Source organism: Mastigoproctus giganteus, chromosome 1 (assembly GCF_048544385.1).
Source record: "Mastigoproctus giganteus isolate SK-2022 chromosome 1, ASM4854438v1, whole genome shotgun sequence".
Taxonomy (NCBI): Eukaryota; Metazoa; Arthropoda; class Arachnida; order Uropygi; family Thelyphonidae; genus Mastigoproctus; species Mastigoproctus giganteus.
The window spans coordinates 262172615-262194518 of NC_143575.1; the positions used below are offsets into that span (position 1 = coordinate 262172615).

Consider the following 21904-nt stretch of genomic DNA (forward strand, 5'->3'; position numbering starts at 1 on the left):
TCAACTATCTGCGAAGCCAGCCTGTTCCAGCAAGCAACCACTCACTGCTAAAAGAAAACTTCCTACAATATAGTCTAAACCTCTTTCCCTCTAATTTGAATTTATGCTCCCAAGTTCTGGTTTGCATTGTTGCCATTTGAAGTCATACTTTGTAATGTTGTATCCTGGTTTTCTGCATTAAATATAGATCCTTTGTTCTAATTGCTTCAATCATTTCCTGCCTTTACTCTTACTTATTTGTATACTGAAGCTGAAATAAATTGGTTTGCATTTTTAAAGTGGGGCAGTTTTAAAGTGTATTTATAGCCATCACTGCCATGACCTTTCTTGAATGGTATATTACAGAAATTTTTCTACTTTCCTTTGCCCTGCTCTCCTCTCCTCAAGCTACTACTTTTATAAATATTTAGGTACTGGTTTTTGTACTAATCTAAATAAATGATTTTTGATATAACGGGAGGCAGATTTCATTTATTAAAAAGCAATTCCATCCTATCTCAAGTTTTATAAATAGAATTTCATGCGTGTTTTTATTTAAAAATAATTAGTTTATCTTTTATTGGTCTTTTTTAAATTTCCATTGCAAGTTGAGAACCTTGATTTGTAATTAGGTTTAAATTGTATATTTTTTATTCCTAGTTTCCTCCGGAGTAGTATTTATCAAGTGCTGCAGGTGTGGTTTACAAAGATGGGACCAAACAGTGGTGTAGATGCTTGTACAACCCAGTTCGTCACACAGATGCTGACTGATATTAAACCTGAAACAGATCCAGTTAGGGTAATTTTTCTTTCTTTTGTAATTATTTTTTGTTAACTGCTTATCATACAAAATTTGTGTGGAGAACTTTTCTCACTCAACAAATAGATTTAATTTATTCTGAAAATCAAGATTTGGTTGATTGTATGTACATTTTTAGGAAAGGTACTTTTTTGGCTTTCAGCCCAGAAAACATACAGTGTGACTCCTTGAACTTGGCAAGAAAGTCAGAGTGCTTCTGCAAGATAAGTTTATGATGTCAACCTATCTTCAGGACAGTGATTCTCTCATGAAGTTAGTGCTGATGCTTTTGACAAGCTAATCTCTCTGAACATGTCATTACAAGATTATAATACAAATATATTGAATTAAGTAACTTTCTGTTTGGGGAAAGATAGAGTTAAAATGGAAATGTGGAGAACTGTGACTGGATTTACATTCCTTTTGTATTACACACAAAGGGTGTTAAACATCTTACTCTAGTGCAAAAATACGTTAGTCATCTCTTATAATCCTCACGGTGAAATGATCATTCAGTTCTAATGCTTTCATTGTGTGCAAAAAAAAAAAAAAAGTATCAGTTTTTGCTACTGAAGCACTAAAGGTGATTTTACTGTTTTTATAAATATAGCTTTGCTTCCAAAGTGACTTTCTGTTAATAAGACAGAGTTGAACACAGAACCAGTAGCTATATATATATATATATATGTGTGTGTGTGTGTGTGTTTTATCTGTAGAAGTATTAGTAGCGGCAAATGATGCAGAAAAGCAAGTTTATGCTCAAAAAAAAAAAAAAAAAAAAAACTAAAACTACACACTTCACCCATCCATACCCCTCTAAGGATTTGTTAGTTCCTTCTTGAATTTATTCAAACTGCCCATTTCCACAACAACAGATGAAAATTTGTTCCAATAATCAACAACCTGCTGACTGAAAGGCAAACTTCCACACATCGATTCTGCAACCATCCTTTCTCAACTTGAATATATCCCCCCCCCTTAATGTGTGTAGTTTCACAGAAAGAATGCCATCAACATTTAGCTTACTCAATCCATTCAAGGCCTTACACCCCTCAATCAGATCCCCCGTAGGTGTGTAGGCTCTAGATGCTGCAATTTGCAGAACTGAAATAATGGCACCCTTTTGTTCCCTTCATCAATCTGGTTTCTCTTCTCTGTACCCATTCCAGCATATCTACATCCTTGCTAAAATGATGCCGCCAGATCTGTATACAAAGTGTTTGTTCATGGGCCAGTTTACATTGTGCAAGCTCAGAATAATGCACAGGGGAAAAATTTCACGCTCTGTTTGCCTGAGATTGTTAATTATAGTCTTGATTCAAGAGCTTTTGAAATTCCTCTAGTTGGGGAGGGAGTTAAATCTAGATCTCTCAGAAATGAGTGGCAGATGGTAATGCATTATGTTGAAGCAGATGATGGGCACAGATGTATGTACCTAGATACCCTTATGTGTGTAAATGTTTCTGAATAATTATATATTCATCTAATTACTAGAAAACATGATAATTAAGATTTATTGTGAGACTTCAGTTTACTGGCAATAAATATTGTTCAAATTGTTGTCTTTTTGAATCAGCAAAGTCCCCAATTCGTGTAATGAAATTATGAGCAGCAGAGGAAAGCCAATTTTTTAACATATTCATTATACACAGTATCTATTTGGATTGCCCTCTTTAGTTGTGCAACATTGTGGGCCACATTCGTAGACCACACCTTTTAGATAAACCCCACAACCAATAATCAGCAGGGTTCAAATCTGGATTGCTTTGATTGAAAAGCTCTACCAAAATATATTTTTCATAATGCAGTAAGTAAGTATCTTGTAAATATGCAGGTGGCATGCCTCGTCCTGTTGAAAGATCACCTGCCCAACATTTCTTTCTTTCTAATGTCTAGAATTACAACATTTAATGTATCCCTATACCTGGCCCATTTAGATACAGTATGAAGTGTCCATTAACAATTTATTAAAACAAATATGGTCTAGTTATGAAAATGGATGTGAAACTTCTCCAAACTGTTACCTTCTCACCATATAATAGTTTACCAGTTGTGTGTGGGTTTTCTTCAGCCCACAAACAAGTTATTCATATTAACAACATTGTTAGCCATGTTCAAGTTGTGAGATCAGGCCTACCAAATTCAGGTGAATTTCTAGATTGGTGAGCAATACCTGTCGAACATTTTTGAATTTATAAGGAGACATTTCAGGATCTTTGTTATATTTTTACATACAGATGTCTTGTTTGTTGATGTCTGAACACCTCTCTTACACTGCATTCTTCTAAGAATGAAATTGAAGTTAGTTCATTTACAATTCAGCTAATCCTGGCAATGAATGGTTTCTGCTTGCATCAAGTAACTGGCCTTTTTGTTTTCTGTTGGTAATGTATCTATTTCAAAATTTAATATCAGTTGTAATAAAACCCTTCAAGGGTTGACTCGAGCAAGCACCTTTACTTTTTTTCATTGTTTTTCTCTTAGACAGCCATGGTATTATTACTGTTCTGTTAATAATGATGGACAAGAGAAATGTATGGTTTTCAAGAGAGCATTACTTGGCTAGATGCAAATTCAGTTGTTTGCTCCCATTCCTTATGTACAAATCATAGCTGTGATGTTTACTTTGACAAAGTGTTTTTAGTAATATACATTCAAATTAATTTACATAACATTGACAAATATATTCCTTATTTGCATATTTTCCTTTGAAACCACAATAAAATTTGGTTATTATGCTCTTTTGAATGTGTGTCAAAACATTTGCATATTTTTATGTTAAATTACTTTATGATCACTCTGTATATTAAAATATAATGTGTATTATGGTCATTGTTTATTCTTGCACCCAGCATAGTGATTAGAGTATGATGTAATCTTAATGTTAGCAGTGATTCTACTTTGCTACATAAAAATCATTAGCTTCTCTGACTTATTGTTTTTATTATAACCTAATTTTTCTTATTATGGTCTATTTTTATCCCAGTATATTTTAAAAAAAAAAAAGTATGAAATATGTTGTTGATGATACATATTGCTTGCAGCTTAAGCTTTCAAATTGTACATATGAAGAATACTCTGGTTCCCAAAAGAAACAAAGGAGAGGACATCATATTTCAGATCAAGGTGGATTAGTTCAAAAAAAAATCAAACCATTGGCCAACCACACTGTATGTAAAGAAGCTCTGAAAGGTGAGCTGCACTGATAAATAAATGCTAAATCTAACTACAGCAGACTCTCGATTTACCAGGATCAGATTAACTGGGACACGGACACTTCAAGACTCCAAATTAAAAAAATCAACCAGAAATCATAAAACTCAAGTAATAAATAGAAAAGGTATAAACAGATGTTTTGCAAGTCATAAATAAGCAACAAGAAGCAGTGTTATAAGTTGTGATTGGGAGATTAATGTACCTATAATCCCACAACCCTTGCTGTCTTCGCACCTGCTGCTCAAAAAAAGATAACACATGTTTAGCATGTCGCATGGATTGTTGTGTTCCGTAGACAAAAAGACAAATTTTGTTTCGTTATTTTTGTCAGGGATGTCGAAATTTTTTTATAATAAATATTTTTATTTTATTTATTTATTTTTTTTTTTTTGTTTAGTGATCACGAAAATGATGGATAAACACAAATGAGTGTGATTTCAATTGAACAAAAACTTGAAATTATTCAAAAGTTTGAAAATGATGCATCCGTTAAATCTTTAATGAATCATTATAACGTTGGTGACCAAACCATACGTGACATTGTAAAAAATGAAGGGAAGCTATTAGATTTAAAATTGACATCATGTGTCCAATAAACGTATTGGACACATGAGTAGTGAAGTAGTGTATGGTAAGTTGTTTTGTTTTTTATCTGTCACCATATTTTTTACGTAGGCTACTGAACATTTTTTGATATTTTTGGATATCATATCATATTTTGGATATCATTTGATTATCCTGGATATTTTTTACCATCTCTCCTGGAAAATCAAGAGTCTAATGTATAATGAATATTTCAAACACAGGTATTTCTTGAATAGCCTGTGAGAGGGCTCTTTCATGCCACTTTTGTTTAATATGGCAGTACTTTTTTTATGAATGTATTATTTTTATTTATTTTTATATTTTTTTAATAACTAATAAGCTTCCTGACATTTTCATTAATTTTATATTACTTAGATTTTTAGGGATTCAATGCAAGAGGAATGTTTTAGCCCTATAAATGTTAAAATACATTTGTGTTTTTTGTAAGCAAAATTTTACTATTGTTGTCTGTTAATTCTACGTGAAAGAGAACTTAAATTTTCTGAATGTGAGTGGGATTTTTAAAAAAATTACTGTTGGACAAAGAAAATATTTATAAAAATTAGAAACAATCAGAAAGTTATTGTCTAGTTTATTATGTCAACACTGAAATTATAATAGAGAAGTCTACCGTCATCATCAACCATCACTTGCACGAGCAGTCAGAGAGAGAACTGAGTATCTAATTGCAAAAAACAGATGGCACTCCATAAGATTGGAGCTTGTTTAGAAGACCTTTATGTCAAATACAATCAGAAGCCTTAGAAATGTTAAGAACAACTTTTTGAATTTCACCAAACTTTTCCATCAAATTTGTCCATAGATGAGTAACATTAGCCTTTATATCACCAGTGCATTGATGCTGACAGAAGCCATATTGGTGATTATTGATCAGGTGGTAAACCAAACTAAAAAGTAAACTTCATTGTTTTCCCCCCCTCAATGTGGGTACCTGTACGTGGTGAGGGGACCTCCCAGTGATTCTACTGGGCTTTCAGATTAGCTTCACTGGGATTTAACGCCCATACCTTGGTTCCAGGGTTACATCTTTGGAATCCAATGTGTGCAGCAGTGCGCCGCGACCTGTGGAAACTCGGAAAGGGGGATCCTGGTGGTTGAGGGCCCCAGTCTTCCTGCTTCGACAAGACGGATGGTCCCAGACCAGCCCGACTGGGATCAATCGGCGGGTGGTTCTTACTGCTTGGGTCAACTGCGTTCCAATAAGTCTCCCTCCCTTTGGTCCTGGGATGGGATCAAGGCTTATTGGATATGTGGATATGGTGCTCCTAAGCAAACTTGGCATCCCATTCGTGTATGCAGTACCTGCTAGTTCACGAGTTGGCGTCCCCTCGTAGGGCTCTGTGGTGGGTAAGGTACTTAGGGCATCTGAAATTTTTATCTTACTCATATGAGTAATTTAAATTCTATTTCTTCTGGACCCCTACCTAACCGATTGGAAGATACCGATAATTGCAGCTCAAAAAGGCCCAGAACTGAGGAGAGACTACCATCTGTGACACCGCTTTTCCTCATTCTCCATTCCACCTGAGAGCAGGCACTCAGGAAAATGTCACTTTTTTCATCCAGAAAGGATTAGAAGGGTTGACAGGATCTCCAAAATCTGTCAAAAGGCTACGTTCTGGAGACATTTTAGTTGAGGCTGCAAGCCAAAAACATGCACAGTGCCTACTGAAAGCCACATCATTAGGGGAATTACCCATCATCGTTACTCCCCATAAAACCTTGAATTTCTCATGCGGTGTCATATCAGAGTGGGATCTTCTTCATGTTTCTGAAGAAGAGATCTGGTCTGAACTTAAAGACCAAGGAGTGATGGCTGTCAAAAGAATATCAATGCAGAAGGATGGGAATCTCGTCCCTACCTGAATTCTCGTCGTAACGTTCAACACCCCACAGCCTCCAAGTTCCATAAAAGCAGGCTAGTTAAACTGCCCAGTGAGGATTTATATCCTGAACCCACTAAGGTGTTTCAAATGCCAAAAGTATGGCCACTCTCAGCTTGTCGTGGCACTCCTGTCTGTGCTCGCTGTGGTGCTAAAGACCACGGGAGCAAGGAAAGTTTAGCTTCTAAGCCAAGTTGTACTCACTGCCAAGGAGAACACCCTACATACTCAAACTAAAAACAGAGCTAAACATCTCCTATCAGGAGGCCAGAAGACGCATCCAACCTATAAACAGCGCCAAGCCCTCATACGCCCAGAAAGCTTCTGGGAAAAGTAACATTGGTACCCAGACTGATATGAGTATTCCACCAAGGGGGTCATTTACCCCCATTGCGTACTATTTATTAAGTTCCCAAAAGCCCACCCAAAAATCACAGTCAGCCGCCACTGCTATATCCGTACCTCCTAGTGCTCCACCACTTCCAAAACAGAGTGCTAAAGAAACTCCGAAGAAAGGGGAACAGGCATCTACAATCCAAGAGACAATGGATGTCGAAGATAAGGAGGTACAGGACGAGTCTGTCCTGGAACTTTTTGCGAAAGAAGAAGAAATGGATACAGGCCAATGCCCAGTCTTTCCAAAGAGAGATAAATCCAGGACTGAGAAAATGAAGCCCTCAGCCCTTCGGAAGCCACCAGACGGACCCAATAAATCAAAATAATGGTTGCATTTAAATTTTTCCAACGGAATTGCTGTGGATTTCGTAGAAATAGAGATGACATCAAGGCTCTCCTGAGTAAGCATGAACCAACTTGCTTTTGCTTACAGGAGATGTATTTAAAGGCAAATGAGGACCCTTACTTACGTAACTGCCAGGGGCAAAGGTTGATGACGTTGTAGAGCGAATATCATCTTTTAAGGGCACAAAAGGTGTTATAGTTGTACACATTGGCACTAATGATATTAAGAGTAGGAGACCGGCAGAATTATTTAACAAGTACAGGTCACTGTTGAACAAAAGCCAAGAATTAGGGTTGAATTTGAAAGTGTCTGCAATTCTGCCCAGACACAATAGGAGGGAGTATATGATGAGAGCCTTGTCGATCAATTCGGCCCTGGAAAGATTGTGCAAGGCTCAAGGGGTAGAATTTTTTTCAGCCTGGACTGTACTTGTTAACAGGAGAGATAGCTTCTACAGGGATGGGATACACTTAAATAGAAAGGGTGCAAGAATGTTTGCTGATGCTATCGAGGCAGTGTTAGGTGGGTCGGAAAACTGCTAGCTTGGGGGGAGACAAAGACCAATAGATTGATAGTAGCCACTGGCAGAGGTGAAAGAGATTCTTGCACTGCTTCTATTAGAATGAGCAGAAGCCTGAAAAACAAGATGCATGATATTTCAGAGACTGCTGGGAGCCATTGCGGTACAAGTAAACACATGGGTTGTGTTAGGGTAGCTAAGAATAGAAACAGGTGCAGGTATACTTGCGTGTACACCAATGCTAGGGGTTTAGTAAATAAATTTGAGGTATTGCTCAAAACATCAAAGGCAGATATTGTTGGGATATCAGAGACGTGGTGTCACACAGATATGAGGGATGCAGAACTGCAATTTGGGGAGTACAACGTCTACAGAAAGGATAGACAGGATAGGAAGGGGGGAGGGGTTATGCTATTAGTTAAGAAACACATAAAAACCAAGGAAGTGAAGCCAGTCGACATCGCTGGACAGTGCAGTGTTGAGTCAGTTTGGTGTGACATAAGCATTGGGAGATCAAAATTGAGAGTAGGAGTGTGCTATAGGCCTAATGACTCTGATGAGTATAATAAGAAACTGTACAGGGAAATAGAGTGGGCCAGTAAATCAGAGAGTCTTATAATGAGAGATTTTAATTTCCCAGATATTGACTGGAATTTGGGGGCTGGTCACTCACACACTAGCAGGGCTTTTGTGGATTTATTGGATGATTGTTTTCTACATCAGCATGTTCGGGAGGCAACTAGAGGGAGTAATACTCTTGATTTGATTATCAGCAGTGATTCTTCATGCATTAAGAATCTGCAGATAAATGAACCACTAGGTGGCAGCGATCACAGTGTGCTGAAGTGGGATTTACTCAAAGAGGTAACTACCATTAGGGGTAAAGGGAAGGGTTATTGCTTCCGTAAAGGTGACTACGATGGACTGAGACAGTATTTAAATTCTATACCTTGGGACCAACTGATGATGTTACCAACAGCAAATTCAAAATGGGAAGCATTCAAAGAATTAATCTTGGAAGCTACTAGGCTTTACATACCAACTAAGAAATATTGTTCAAAGTTTAGGCCAAAATGGATGTCAGATGAACTAATGAGACATATGGCAGAGAAGAAAAATGCATGGGATACTTACAAATTAACACATGACACAGAAGCCTATGATAGATACAAGTTGATATGCAACCAAGTTACAAAGGAGGTTAGGCAGGCGAAGGCAGATTACGAGAAATCCTTGGCAAGGGATGCAAAGAAAAACAGCAAAGAGTTCTTTACTTATGTAAACTCTAGAAGGAAGGGGATGAATCAGATTGGTCCACTTGATATTGATGGGTCAACTGTTGATGATCCTGCTCAGGTAGCTAACAAACTAAATGAATATTTTGCATCGACATTCACACATGAGGAGTTATTCAGCGAGCAGAATGCCAGAGGTGTATTCAACTCTAGCAGTAAGCTACAGAATCTTGAAATAACTGGGAGTAAAGTGGAGGAGAAACTGTTGAAGATAAACACAAGAAAGGCACCTGGGGTGGATGGGATCTATCCAGTTATATTGAAGGAGGCAGCAAAGGAAGTAAGCAAACCCTTAGCCATAATTATGAGGGCTTCCTTGGACTCAGGGGAGGTACCCATAGACTGGAAATGTGCAAATGTGACCCCAATTCACAAAGGAGGATCAAAAACTGACACAAGTAATTATAGACCTGTGAGCTTAACTTCTGTTCCAGGAAAATTAATGGAGGCACTGGTTAAAGAAGCACTGCAGGATCATTTAGACAAGACTTCAGTTATAGCTCGGACACAGCATGGTTTTGTTAAGGGGAAGTCTTGCCTGACCAATTTGATTGGATATTATGATGCTGTCACAAAAGAACTGGATGCAGGGAATAGCTTTGATATTATATACTTGGATCGTAGAAAGGCTTTTGATACTGTTGCACATGGAAGACTGCTACACAAATTGGAGCAGTGTGACATTGGAGGCAAATTGCTGCTATGGATAAAGGGGTGGTTGAGGGGGAGAAGACAGAGAGTGGTAATCAATGGACACTGCTCATCGTGGACTAATGTTATTAGTGGAGTCCCTCAGGGCTCAGTGTTGGGTCCATTATTGTTTTCTGTATTTATAAATGATATTGATGATGGTATATCAAGCTTAATGTCCAAGTTTGCAGATGATACAAAGGTTGGCAGGGTTGTCAAGGACACTACTGACACTATGCTGCTGCAACAGGATCTGGAAAGGTTGAGCAGATGGGCTGAGAGGTGGCAAATGAAGTTTAACATTGACAAATGTAAAGTACTACACATGGGAAACAGCAACCCCAGAGCAACGTATCAACTCTGTGGTACTACACTGACAGTGGTAGAGAGTGAAAGGGACTTGGGGGTGGTTGTGCAGGCAGATATGAAGTTCTCTGAGCAGTGCAGACAGGCTGCAAGAGTAGCTCATGGAATATTGTCAATGATATACAGGAATTTTTCCAGCAGGGATAAGGAGGTGATTATTCCCTTGTATAAGGCAGTGGTCAGGCCACACCTAGAGTACTGTATACAGGTCTAGAGGCCTCATTTCAAGAAGGATGTAGAGCTGCTGGAACGAGTACAGAGAAGGGCAACAAGATTAGTGAATGGAACAAAGGGGTGCTCTTACGAAGAAAGGCTTAAGTTTTGAAAATTAGTGTCTGGAGACTAGGCACCAGCGAGGTGATCTGATAGTGGTGTATAAAGCCTTGAATGGTTTGAGCATGCTCAATGCTGATGGGATTCTTCCTCTAGCTCAGAATAATCACCTGAGAGGGCATAAATTCAAATTGAGGAAAGACAGATGTAGGATAGACGTGCGGAAATTTGCCTTTAGCCAGTGGGTGGTTGGTTGGTGGAACAGACTTCCATCCCTTGTAGTGGAGGTTGATAGCCTAAATAAGTTTAAGGCTCAGCTGGACAGGTATTTTGAACGAACAGAGGGGTGAAGTGGAAGTGGGTTTTTTTTTTTTTTTTTTTGGCTGATGCTGCATAAGCTTGCTTTCTTGCATCAAATGCCTCTGCTAATGCTAATGCTAACTGCTCAGTTATTCGCAGAGACAGAGCTGGGGATGGACCTGCCCACGGAGGAGTCACTATCCTTGTGGGTAACCACAACCCCTTTCAAGCTGTGCTTCTTCCACTAATCTTGAGGCTGTAGCAGTTTGTCTTACAGTAGAGTTTCTTTTAACTGGTTGCTCCATTTATTTGCCACCTGGGAACGACACCGCCCATGCAGACCTTGATGAGCTCATTAAGCAACTGGCACCCCCTTTTCTATTATTAGGGGATTTCAATGGACATAATCCACTGTGGAGTAGTTCTGACATCAATAGAAGAGGTCGGATTATCGAGTGATTGCTTGAAAACAATGATCTGGCCCTTCTAAATTTGGGATCTAACAACTATTTCCACACGGCTACCCGTACATTTACTGCCATTGATCTTTCCATCTGCTCCCCTTCTCTCCTGCCTCTGAGTATGGGAGGTTGAAGAAAACCTTTATGGTAGTGATCACTTCCCCATGTTATCCACCATATCAAATGGGAGACAATGTCACCAGTCGACGATTCCACGTTGGAAGATCGATCACACCAACTGGAATGCCTTTCGTCATCTGGCAACGTTCAATACCACTATAGTTGGCCAGGAGCCAATTAATGAGTCACTAAAACACATCACAGAAAGTATAGTCCAGGCAGCAGCAGTTGCAATTTCAAGGATATCGCCCCGCTTTCCACATTTTCCAAAACCATGGTGGAATGGAGAATGCGCAGCAGCTAGGAAGGCTAAAAACAAAGCATGGGGAATATTTCGTCGTTACCCCACCACAGATAATTTAATAGCCTTCAAACATGCGCGTGCCAAAGCACGGTACATTAGACGTCAGAGCCAAAAGGAATCTTGGATCAAATTTTCATCTTCCCTTACACGGGCTACCAATCCCAAAGTCATCTGGGACAAAGTTTGGAAAATGAAGGGAAAATACACCTCACACCCTTCATCGATCCTGGAACATAATGGATGTACAATTGCAGATCTAACTGCAATTGCAAATACTCTCGGGGAGACATTCGCTAAAGTGTCTTCAGAAACATCAAACCCCACCCCCTCCAAAGTTCCTTGCGATCAAACAAAGGTCAGAAAAACATCACCTGAAGCTGTCCTCTAACAATTGCGAGGAATACAATCAGCCTTTTACACAGTGAGAGCTGAAAACAGCACTCTCACTATCCAAGACGAGTGCGGTTGGGCCAGACGACATCCATTATGAGATGATTAAACACCTTTCATCGGAATCCATGGATCGTTTGCTCTTGCTCTATAATAGAATCTATATTGAAGAGACATTTCCGGACTCATGGCAATGGCAACCATCCTTCCCTTTCCGAAACCAGGAAAGGATTCAAAAAATTACCGTCCTATCGCTCTGACAAGCTGTTGTGCAAGATCCTGGAAAGAATGGTCGATGCTCTTCTTTTGTGTTATTTAGAAGCTAATGACCTCCTTTCCAGGATAGTGTGGCTTCCGAAGGAACAAGTCAACACTTGACCATTTAATCCGCTTGGAAACATCTATACGTGATGCTTTCCTGAAACGTGAGCACCAGATGTTGGTTTTCTTTGATATGGAAAAAGCGTACGACACGGCTTGGAGATATGGAATTTTAAAAGACATATATAACTTTGGTCTTAGGGGACACATTGTCCTCTTTATTAAAAACTTCCTTACAGACCGGTCTTTCCAAGTTCGTGTAGGATCCACCCTCTCCCGGCCATTCTGCCAAGAAGATGGAGTTCCACAAGGATCAGTTTTAAGCGTTACGCTTTTTGCTATCAAAGTTAACTCTATAACTGAACAACTTCCTCCAATTGTAAACAGTGCCCTCTTTGTAGATGACTTTAGCATCTTTTTGCAGTCATGCAATATGAGGGTCATTGAAAGACAATTGCAGCATGCCATAGACCACGTCAACTCTTGGGCAGTGACTAATGGTTTTAGGTTCTTGCCACAGAAGACTGTCTGCATACACTTTTGTAGCAAACGGAACCTTCACCCTGAATCAGAACTTAAACTCAGACAAGATATCATTCCAGTAGCACCAGAGACAAAATTCTTGGGGTTCATTTTTTGACAAGAAGTTGACATTTTTACCTTATATTTATCAACTGCGGACAAAGTGCACTAGAGGGTTGAATCTCCTAGGCTCTATTTCCTCCAATAAATTGGGAGCAGACCGCTCCACTTTACTCAGCCTCTATCGTGCACTTGTCCGATCTAAACTAGACTATGGTCCCAAGTGTACGCATCGGCTAGAAACAGCATACTTAGATGGCTGGATGCAGTTCACCACCAAGCCATCCGCTTTGCTACTGGAGCATTTAGAACATCCCCCTATCCAGAGTTTATATGTTGAAGCAACTGAACCACCACTGTCATTTCGACGAAAGCAATTGTCTTTAAAATATACCTTTAAATTAAAATCCCTGCCAGACAACCCTACTTGGACATCCGTTTTCAAGCCACGGTGGGAAAACCTATATAACACTCTTCAGACTGCCAACTGGCCTTTTGGTATCCGTGTCCAAGAGCTGTTGTTTGGTTTTTAGGAGCATTAGCAACTAAGGCCATATTGCTCCGGGGATATGCGGTGGTCATTCCCTGACCTTTCCACATCCTCCGTATTTGGTGGTCACGGGTTCAAACCCCAGTCTAATCAAGAAGCGTGTGCTATGCACTGCTGCTCCTGCCCACCTGGCTATGGAGGTGCCATCCAAGAGCTGCTCAGAGAGCTCAACATTATGGTAGACGATCCCAATCACCAAGGCAACCACTTCCACCCTGGCATGCTCACTTACCATCATGCGACTTCTCCCTTAAAAACTGGGTTAAGTCCACAACTCCATCTTCGGTCTACCACCAACTCTACGCTGCCCACCGGGCCGAATATTCCGACTTCTTGCCTGTCTTCACTGATGGCTCGAAGTCAGAGTTGTCTGTTGGATCTGCTGCTGTCTTTCCAGGTCGTTCTATATCTGGAAAGATTCCCCAAGAATGCAGCATATATACAGCTGAGTTGTATGCTATAGAGTTAGCCTTGGACCACATTAAAACCCATAGGTATCAAAGGTGTATGGTGTACACTGACTCTCTAAGTACACTGCAGGCTTTATCGGGTATGAGGTATAATCCTCATCCATTTGTGACCTGGATTCAGCAGAAACTACACTCTCTGTTTGAGTTCTTTCGACATTCGTTTCTGCTGTATTCCAAACCACATTGGGATCGTGGGAAATGAACTGGCAGATGCTGCGGCCAGGTCGCCAGAACCCCACAACACTTAGTTAGTCCCCTATACAGACTACAGGCAGCTAATACACACTAAATTACTGTCCCAGTGGCAACAATCTTGGCATGAGCAAGTCACAAACAAGCTCTATCAGATAAAGCCTGTAATCTGACATTGGCAGTCTAGTCTGCATAGGAATCGTAGAGAGGAAGTTGTTTTAGCTCGCTTCCGCATAGGACACAGTTATCTTACACATGCATTTCTGCTGAGGACAGATGACTCTCCTATGTGTGAGAACTGTGACACCTATTTAAGTATACGTCACATTTTAACTGAGCGTCCACGTTTTAGACACGAACGTGATTTTTATTTTACCGCTTTTAGTCATCTGACTGAGCCTTATACACTCAGTCAGATTTTATTCGACAATGACAATGTGTCTGCTGTTTTTAGCAATTTAAAATGTATTTAAAATTTAAATTGTATTGTTATTTCTTTGTTGATATATTTTTTACTTTTATACCTTTTATATCTATTTTATATCTCGACGTGGTGGCCTAATTAATTAAGTCACTGAATGTTTAACTTTTTATATATGACCTGGATTTGGCGCATTATAGCCTTAGTTGCTAATGCGCCAATAAATTCAAATCAAATCATTGTTTTTCTTTTCGAAAAAATAATATGTCCATATTAAATCAAATATTTTCAGTGTAGTATACTTTTATAAATATGAATATAGTACATATGTAAATAAATTTGGATGTTTTTGCCATATTTATGAGTTTTTCTTTCATTTTGTGGATTTATCGAGGTTTTGTTATCTAAGAAAAAAAATTATTTCTCAACCACTCCAGATAGTGGGAATTTATCTGTATTCTAGTAAAAGAACATTACTGGACATTCAGCCACTTGAATCTGCTGGTGTCAGAAGCACGTTTTCTTGGATTTTTGGAAGTACTGGCATCATTTCCACTTGTATTTTTGCTTACTTCTGATGTATCAATGTTCCAATCAGTATTACTCTTCATATTTTTCTGTCAGACTCATAAGTTTCAGTAATTCCTCTATTTGTGTATCCATTAGAGATTTTGATCTTCACCTGGAAGCTGCCATGATTTATTACTCCGAGCCAGCCTTCTTGATTTGTTATGTTCCTTTCTGCTATCACATAGCTGAAAACAAAACAAAACAAGAAAAGTAGTTTTTGTTGTTGCCAACAGATAGCAGTAATTACTCAATAATGTCTATGGCTGGCGTATATGCTCTTAGGTTCATAAAGTTTTAAAATGTATATACATATTCCCCTTCCTGGGGGGGAAAGGGCTCACATCCAGTGGATACAGGCTTAGTTCAAGCCCATTGAAAAGCCTAAAAGTAACATTTTAATTTGACTTCTCTGTACACACTCAGAATCAGACACATTCTTTGGATCAGAGAACAAGGTTTGCAAGATTTCTGCCAAGTCATTGGCAGAAAGATCTCCTTAGCGGTTGAAAATCGAGTCAATTGAAACATTCACTTATAGTTTTTGTATTTTGATTAATTTGCGGTGGCAACATGATTTGTTCAAAATTGTGTTCCACTCCATTTGTTGCTACCTGTCTGAAAAGTTTACCAATTTCACAGTTTTGTTCTTTATGCTTCTATAATGACCAACCACAGTTACATTTTTAAATTAAAAACTTTAAATTTTAAAAAAAAATTAAAGAAAGGTAATGATATATGTAAAAAAAAAAAAAACTGTCATCTTTACTACTGTAATGACAGAAGTGTGTAATTGCCAAATCCTAACATTTTAGGTACTTTTATTTTGAAAGAAATATTGGAATCTATTGGTAAGAGTAACCAATAATGTAAATATTTTTGAAGAATATTGACATTGATATATATGATATTCTTGCAGCCACCAACCAAACAGGAAATAAAATCTGAAAAAGTTTAACATCAGTAATTCCAAATTTTAAGGATGTTACAAAATTAAAAATTTTTAGTTTCTAATTTTGTATCATCGTTTATTTTAAAAAGCTTTTTGAAGTCAGAAGAAGCAATATTTCCTTATCATGTCTGATCCTGATGCCCGAGGACTCTTTCTAATGAATATTATGAATTTTCTCATGTGTGGGGTAGAAAGTTTCAAACCATTCCTTTCTCTCCTCCCTGACTTATTTCCTTTGTCATTATCATCTATTTGGAACCCATCAACCTCAAGGAACAGTTCCATTATGCAAATTTTATTGCATTTTCTTATTTGGAACCAGTGTCTTTTTGAACTTGAGAATTTTCATGCCTGACCATCAGCTACAGCAGCAAAGATGTACTGACTCTGACCCCTGTGGAACAACTGCAGAGTAGTAGACTGTGAGTTGTATTATGTATCAAGACATGAATGCAGTGTCTGAATTTCTTTAGAAACAAATGTGCACAATGATATTGAATGACTTGTATTATTGACAGAAAAAAATTTAACTATTCATTAATGACCATGCTATAAGCATTTAAAGGATGTATTAGAAGCCCAAATGCTCTTATGTTAGGAAAAGTAACACACTCCTGCTGAAATTGCAAAATTGACATTGGTATTGACATTCAAAATTCTGTGTTAGATTGTTTATTTATTTCATTGTATATGAAAAGAAAATATATAAATTTCAACTTTATCAGTGTGGATAGACTAAACTTTCATATAATGTTTATTTGTTAATATGTTATTTTTTGATGAGCATAATTTTAAATATTAATTTTTTTTCTTTCTCTCTCTCTCTCTCTTAGCTTTAAAGTCCATGCTATATGCATCAGGTTGTTTAATAAAGTCAGACCTTCATAAAGTAAGCAATTATTTAATCTTGATATAATGATGTATATTTGGTAATTTTGATGAGTAAGTATTCTGATGAAAATTTTTTCCAAATGGAAAATTGCCATAAAGTGTTTAATTGAAAATGAAATTATTAAAAAAAAAAGATTATCTACCATAGTGACCTGCTGAATTGGTCATAATATGCTTATACATACAGTCTTGACAGTTTGAGGTTTGGTTTAATCTAAGGCAATAGCTACAGTCAGGATCACTTTCTTTGGTCAGTTGACTCCCCTCTAAAAATAGAATATTCAGTTGAGGTGCATAAGTCATTGTGTAATTATTATATATAATACATATGTATAATACATAATAATAATACATATACATTTCTATTACATGATTGTTTGTTTTTTGCATACCACATATGTGGTGATAAAAGCAAAATAGAATATGTTTCAGTGGAAGTCAAACTTCCATTGAAACAAGCTTTAAGCATTAAAAAAAATTAAACAAAGGAGCAACCACAAAAAAGTTGGCGCCTCCGTAGAGAGATGGGAAAGAGCGGCAGTGCGTAGCACACGCTTCTTGATTAGACCGGGATTCGAGCCGGTCACCACCAAATACAGAGGATGCGGAAAGGTCAGGGAATGACCACCACATATCCCGGAGCAATATGGCCTTAGTTGCTAATGCTCCTAAAAAAACCAAATAACAAACAAACAAAAAAGTTATTGGAATTGAAACAGAGCCAAAATTGAAAGATGTGCTCAGAAAATGTTCTAAAGATGCCTTGATTACCCAAAAAAAAACCAACAATAAAGCTGAATACCAAAAGAGAGAGAGAGAGAGAGAGAGAGAGAGATGTTATGGCTCAGATTAAGTCATAACATTTCTCTCTCTCTCTGTTATGACTCAATCTGAGTCGTAACATTCTCTCTTTTTATATTTTGAACTGCTTTTAGCTCCTCTCCCCTAGCTTATATTTTTTTTTATAGCTTATATTTCTGTTCTCCCAATGTGTATACTTACATTTAGTTGTCATTTTTCAACCATTTATGAAACAACCATCTTTCTGAAGCAAATTGTCCATTTTGATTTGTTAGCCACCCTTCCCACCTTCAAATCATTGGAAAACTTTGATTGTTGAGTCAGTTAAGTGTGACATACAAAAACTAAAATGAGAGTAGAAATATGTTATAGCCCAAGTGACTCTGAGTATATGAATAACTATACAGACATAGAATAAGTCAGTAAATCAGAATTATTTATAATGAGGCCTTTTAACTTTCTGGATATTGACTAGAACTTGTGGGTTGGTCACTGATACAGTAGCAGATGTTTTCTGCATTTTGCTGCATTAAAACATAGCTGCCATTTTTCTGGCCATTCTTAAAGCCTATTCAAGTCATCCTGAGGGAGTGCTTTTTTTTTTTTTTTTTTTTTTATGTAAAACCCAAACACGAGAGGTACTTAGTACCATGCTTGGGTTGGAGGTTGAGAAGACAAAAGATAATTGTTGACATTGGACTTAAACTTCTGTAGACTGTAATTTTCAGGAAATATGTATGAAGGAAGGTTGTTCCAGAAAACGGCAGTTGAATGAATAAACGAGGAAGATGAAAAGTGGGTTCTGTGAGTCTGAAGTGGGACAGTAATTGGATGCTGGCAAGTGGCTGCACGTGTTCGAAATATTTTGAAAGAGAGAGTGAGAATTATAGAAGCCAATTCAGAAGAACAGTGCCCATGGAAGTATCTGTAGAAGAGCCATGCAGCAGAAACAGTACGTCTATGAGACAGCGAGTGGAGAGATTCTGTTAGAGATGAATCGTTAATTAACCTAACTGCCCTCTTCTGAATGTTATCAAGAAGCCTGAGAGAGGTTTTGGGGCCACCACCCCAGATGTGGGAACAATATTCCATGGTAGGGCAGATTTGCAATTTATACAGAGTGAGCAGCTGTTTGGAAGAAAAGTAACGTCAAGAGTGAAAGAGAAAACCAAGTTTTTTAGATGCAGAGGAAACAATATTTGTAATGTGCTTGTGCCAAGAGAGAGAGAGAGATTAGAAGTCAGGGTAACCCCCAAAAGAGATATATAATTTTTCCTAGAAATCGGCGTGTCACCAAAGATAAGCATAGGAGCAGAAGAATCCTTTTTGCGAGATATAAGATAAGACTGAGTTTTAGAAGGGTTGAAATCAACTAAGTTGTCTTTGCCCCACTGGAGAATTACCTGAAGACCGGTAATTAATAAATTGGTAGCAGATTTTCGAGAAGTTGAAACTGATTGAGCAGGGCAAGGTTTCTCAAAATGGAAAGTGGAATGCAATGTGATATCATCGGCAAAACTTTGGATAGGATTTCCAGTCAATGGAAGAAGGTCATTAATATACAAGAGGAAAAGAGTGGGGGAAAGAACTGAACCTTGGGGGACACCAGCATTAGTGGAGAAGTTAAAAGACAGAGAGCCATCTACCATCACCCTCAGTGAGCGATCAGAAAGAAAACTGGATAACCAATTACAAAAAACAGTTGGCAAACCATAAGATGGAAGCTTGTTTAGAAGATCTTTATGCCAGACATGATCGAAAGCCTTTGAGATGTCAAGAGCAACTACTTGAGTTTCACCAAACCTTTCCATTGAATTAGTCCATAATGGGTAACATAAGCCAGAATATCACCAGTGGATCGACACTGATGGAATCCATACTGACGATCGTTGATCAGATGGAAGGTTTCTAGGTAGTTTAAGAGTTGGCAGTTAATTGATTTCTCCATTACTTTAGAAAGAGTAGAAGTAATTGCAATGGGACGATAATTGGATGGGAGGGATTCGTCACCTTTTTTGGGAACTGGCTGGATATGAGCAAATTTCCAAGCAGAAGGAAAAACAGCTTTGGAATAAGAAAATGAAAAAAGGCGACATAGAACAGGAGTAAGTTCAGCAGCACAGGTTTTTGAGAACAAGTGGAGAAATACCATCAGGACCTGGAGCTTTCTTAGCATCAAGATTCGTCAAAATCCTTCTGAAATTCTTTTGACGGAAGACCACAGGAGGCATTGAATGGAGCGTGTTGGGAATGGTGGGAGGGGTTTTACCAAGATCATTAATACATGAGTTGGAAGAAAAATGGGATGCTATCAGGTCAACTTTATCCTTGGCTGAAGTGACAACAGAACCATCTGGTTTGGACAGAGTTGGGAGCAGAGATGGGCAAAAGTTGCAGCCAATAGCTTTGGCAAGAGACCAGAGTGCTCGGCTACCATTATGGAAAGAAGCAAGTTTTCTACTCTTAGCCTATTCAAACTCTAGTTTGGACTGATTAATAACTGCTTTACAATTGTTGCGAGCTTTAGTGTAGGCAGAAAATGAAACTGAACAATTAGAAACAAGCCAATTACGATATGCAACGTTCTTCTCTTGAACAGCCTTAGAACATTTATTGGAAAACCAAGATTTAGATAAAGGACGAGAGTTTAAAGTGGAGTGTGGGATAAAGGATTCCATTCCTGCAAGAATAATTTCACTGTCACAATCTGAGCAAACATTGACATCTGAAGTTTTGAAATGGTAATCCGACCAAGGAAAAGAAGAAAAGAAATATCACAGGTCATTCCATTTTGAATTCTTGTAGTGCCAAACAACAACACAAGGTTGGGAATAGCCATTAGATAAAGGCTCGATTGGAGAAGAGACAATCACCAAGTTGTGATCTGAAGTGCCTAAAGGACCTGTCACTTCAACCATGTACTTAGAAGGGTTGTTTGTGAGAAAAAGAACAAGCATGTTGGCTGTATGATTAGGATTGTCCGGTATTCTTGTAGGTAAATGAACAATCTGTGCAAGGTCATTAGTAATTGCAAAACCTCAGCATCTCGACCAGCTGGGTCGGTGTGACTAGAAAACGGAAGCCAGCTGGAGTTGTGAACATTAAAATCACCAAGGAAAATTACCTCACTCTTAGGAAAGTTGGACTGGAGAAAGTCAACTTGCAAAGAGAGGAAGTCAGAGAGCTCTAAGTGATTAGTGGAGTTGGGAGAACGGTAGAGAAAACAGATGAATTTGACACAATGAGGTAGAGAGATTTTAAGCCAGAGAAGATCAAAGAGAGGAGATTCCAAATTGCCAAGTCTCTTACAGGGAATATCAGAATGGACATATGCACAAGTACCACCTTTGAGGTAAAAGGAATCATACAGCAAATAATTTGGGCATCTGAGATGAGCAGTAGTTGAATCAACCAATAACTGAGATTCTATCAGAAAAAGTACATGGGATTTGGCAGACTGTAAGTGGAAATGGACATCGCTGAGATTAGAATTGAGACCACATATATTTGTGAAATGAATTAGGAAGTGTTTGGGAGGTTTAGATCTTTTCTTAGTGCTGCTTAACACTAATCATTAACGACTCTTCCAATCTTTACATTATCTGCAAGTTATGACCCACACCCTCTATGCCTTCGTCAATTTTATTTATCAAAATCAGTAACACAGCAGTCCAAGACCTGATCCTTGGGGAGGGGGGGGGTGACTCCACTTCTGACATTACACCAGTCTCAAGAAAATCCAGTAATCACAACCATCTGCCTCCTGTGCGGCAGCCACCCTGTGATCCATCATAGAATCTTTCCAGTAATCCCAAAATGTTCCAGCTTATACAGCAATCTCCCATGAGGGACTGAGTCAAATGCCTTGCTAAAATTCAAAATGAACTATGTCAAAATTGTTCTCTACATCCAGCTCATGAATAACTATCAAAATAGCTTACCAGTTAGGGCGCCTCCGTAGCCAGGTGGGAAGGAGCAGCAGTGCGTAGCACATGCTTCTTGATTAGACCGGGGTTCGAGCCCGTCACCACCAAATACGGAGGATGCGGAAAGGTCAGGGAATGACCACCGCATATCCCGGAGCAATATGGCCTTAGTTGCTAATGCTCCTAAAATCCAAATAACAAACAAACTTACCAGTTAGTTAAACATGATTTTCCCTTAACAGAACCACGTTGTGTGTCCTTCAGAATGCCACTTCTGTCTAAATGTT

General features: G+C 38.4%; 1 protein-coding gene across 1 annotated transcript in view; it reads left to right on the top strand.

The window, feature by feature from the left end:
- The window catches only part of LOC150091873 (proline-, glutamic acid- and leucine-rich protein 1-like), a 181238-nt gene that overhangs the window by 105046 nt on the left and 54288 nt on the right, over window positions 1-21904 (top strand). Inside the window, exons 12-14 of the mRNA XM_090377263.1 lie at window positions 640-778; window positions 3823-3970; window positions 16833-16888. Coding sequence (XP_090233389.1) covers window positions 640-778; window positions 3823-3970; window positions 16833-16888 — 343 coding nt within the window. The remainder of the gene's footprint in view (window positions 1-639; window positions 779-3822; window positions 3971-16832; window positions 16889-21904) is intronic.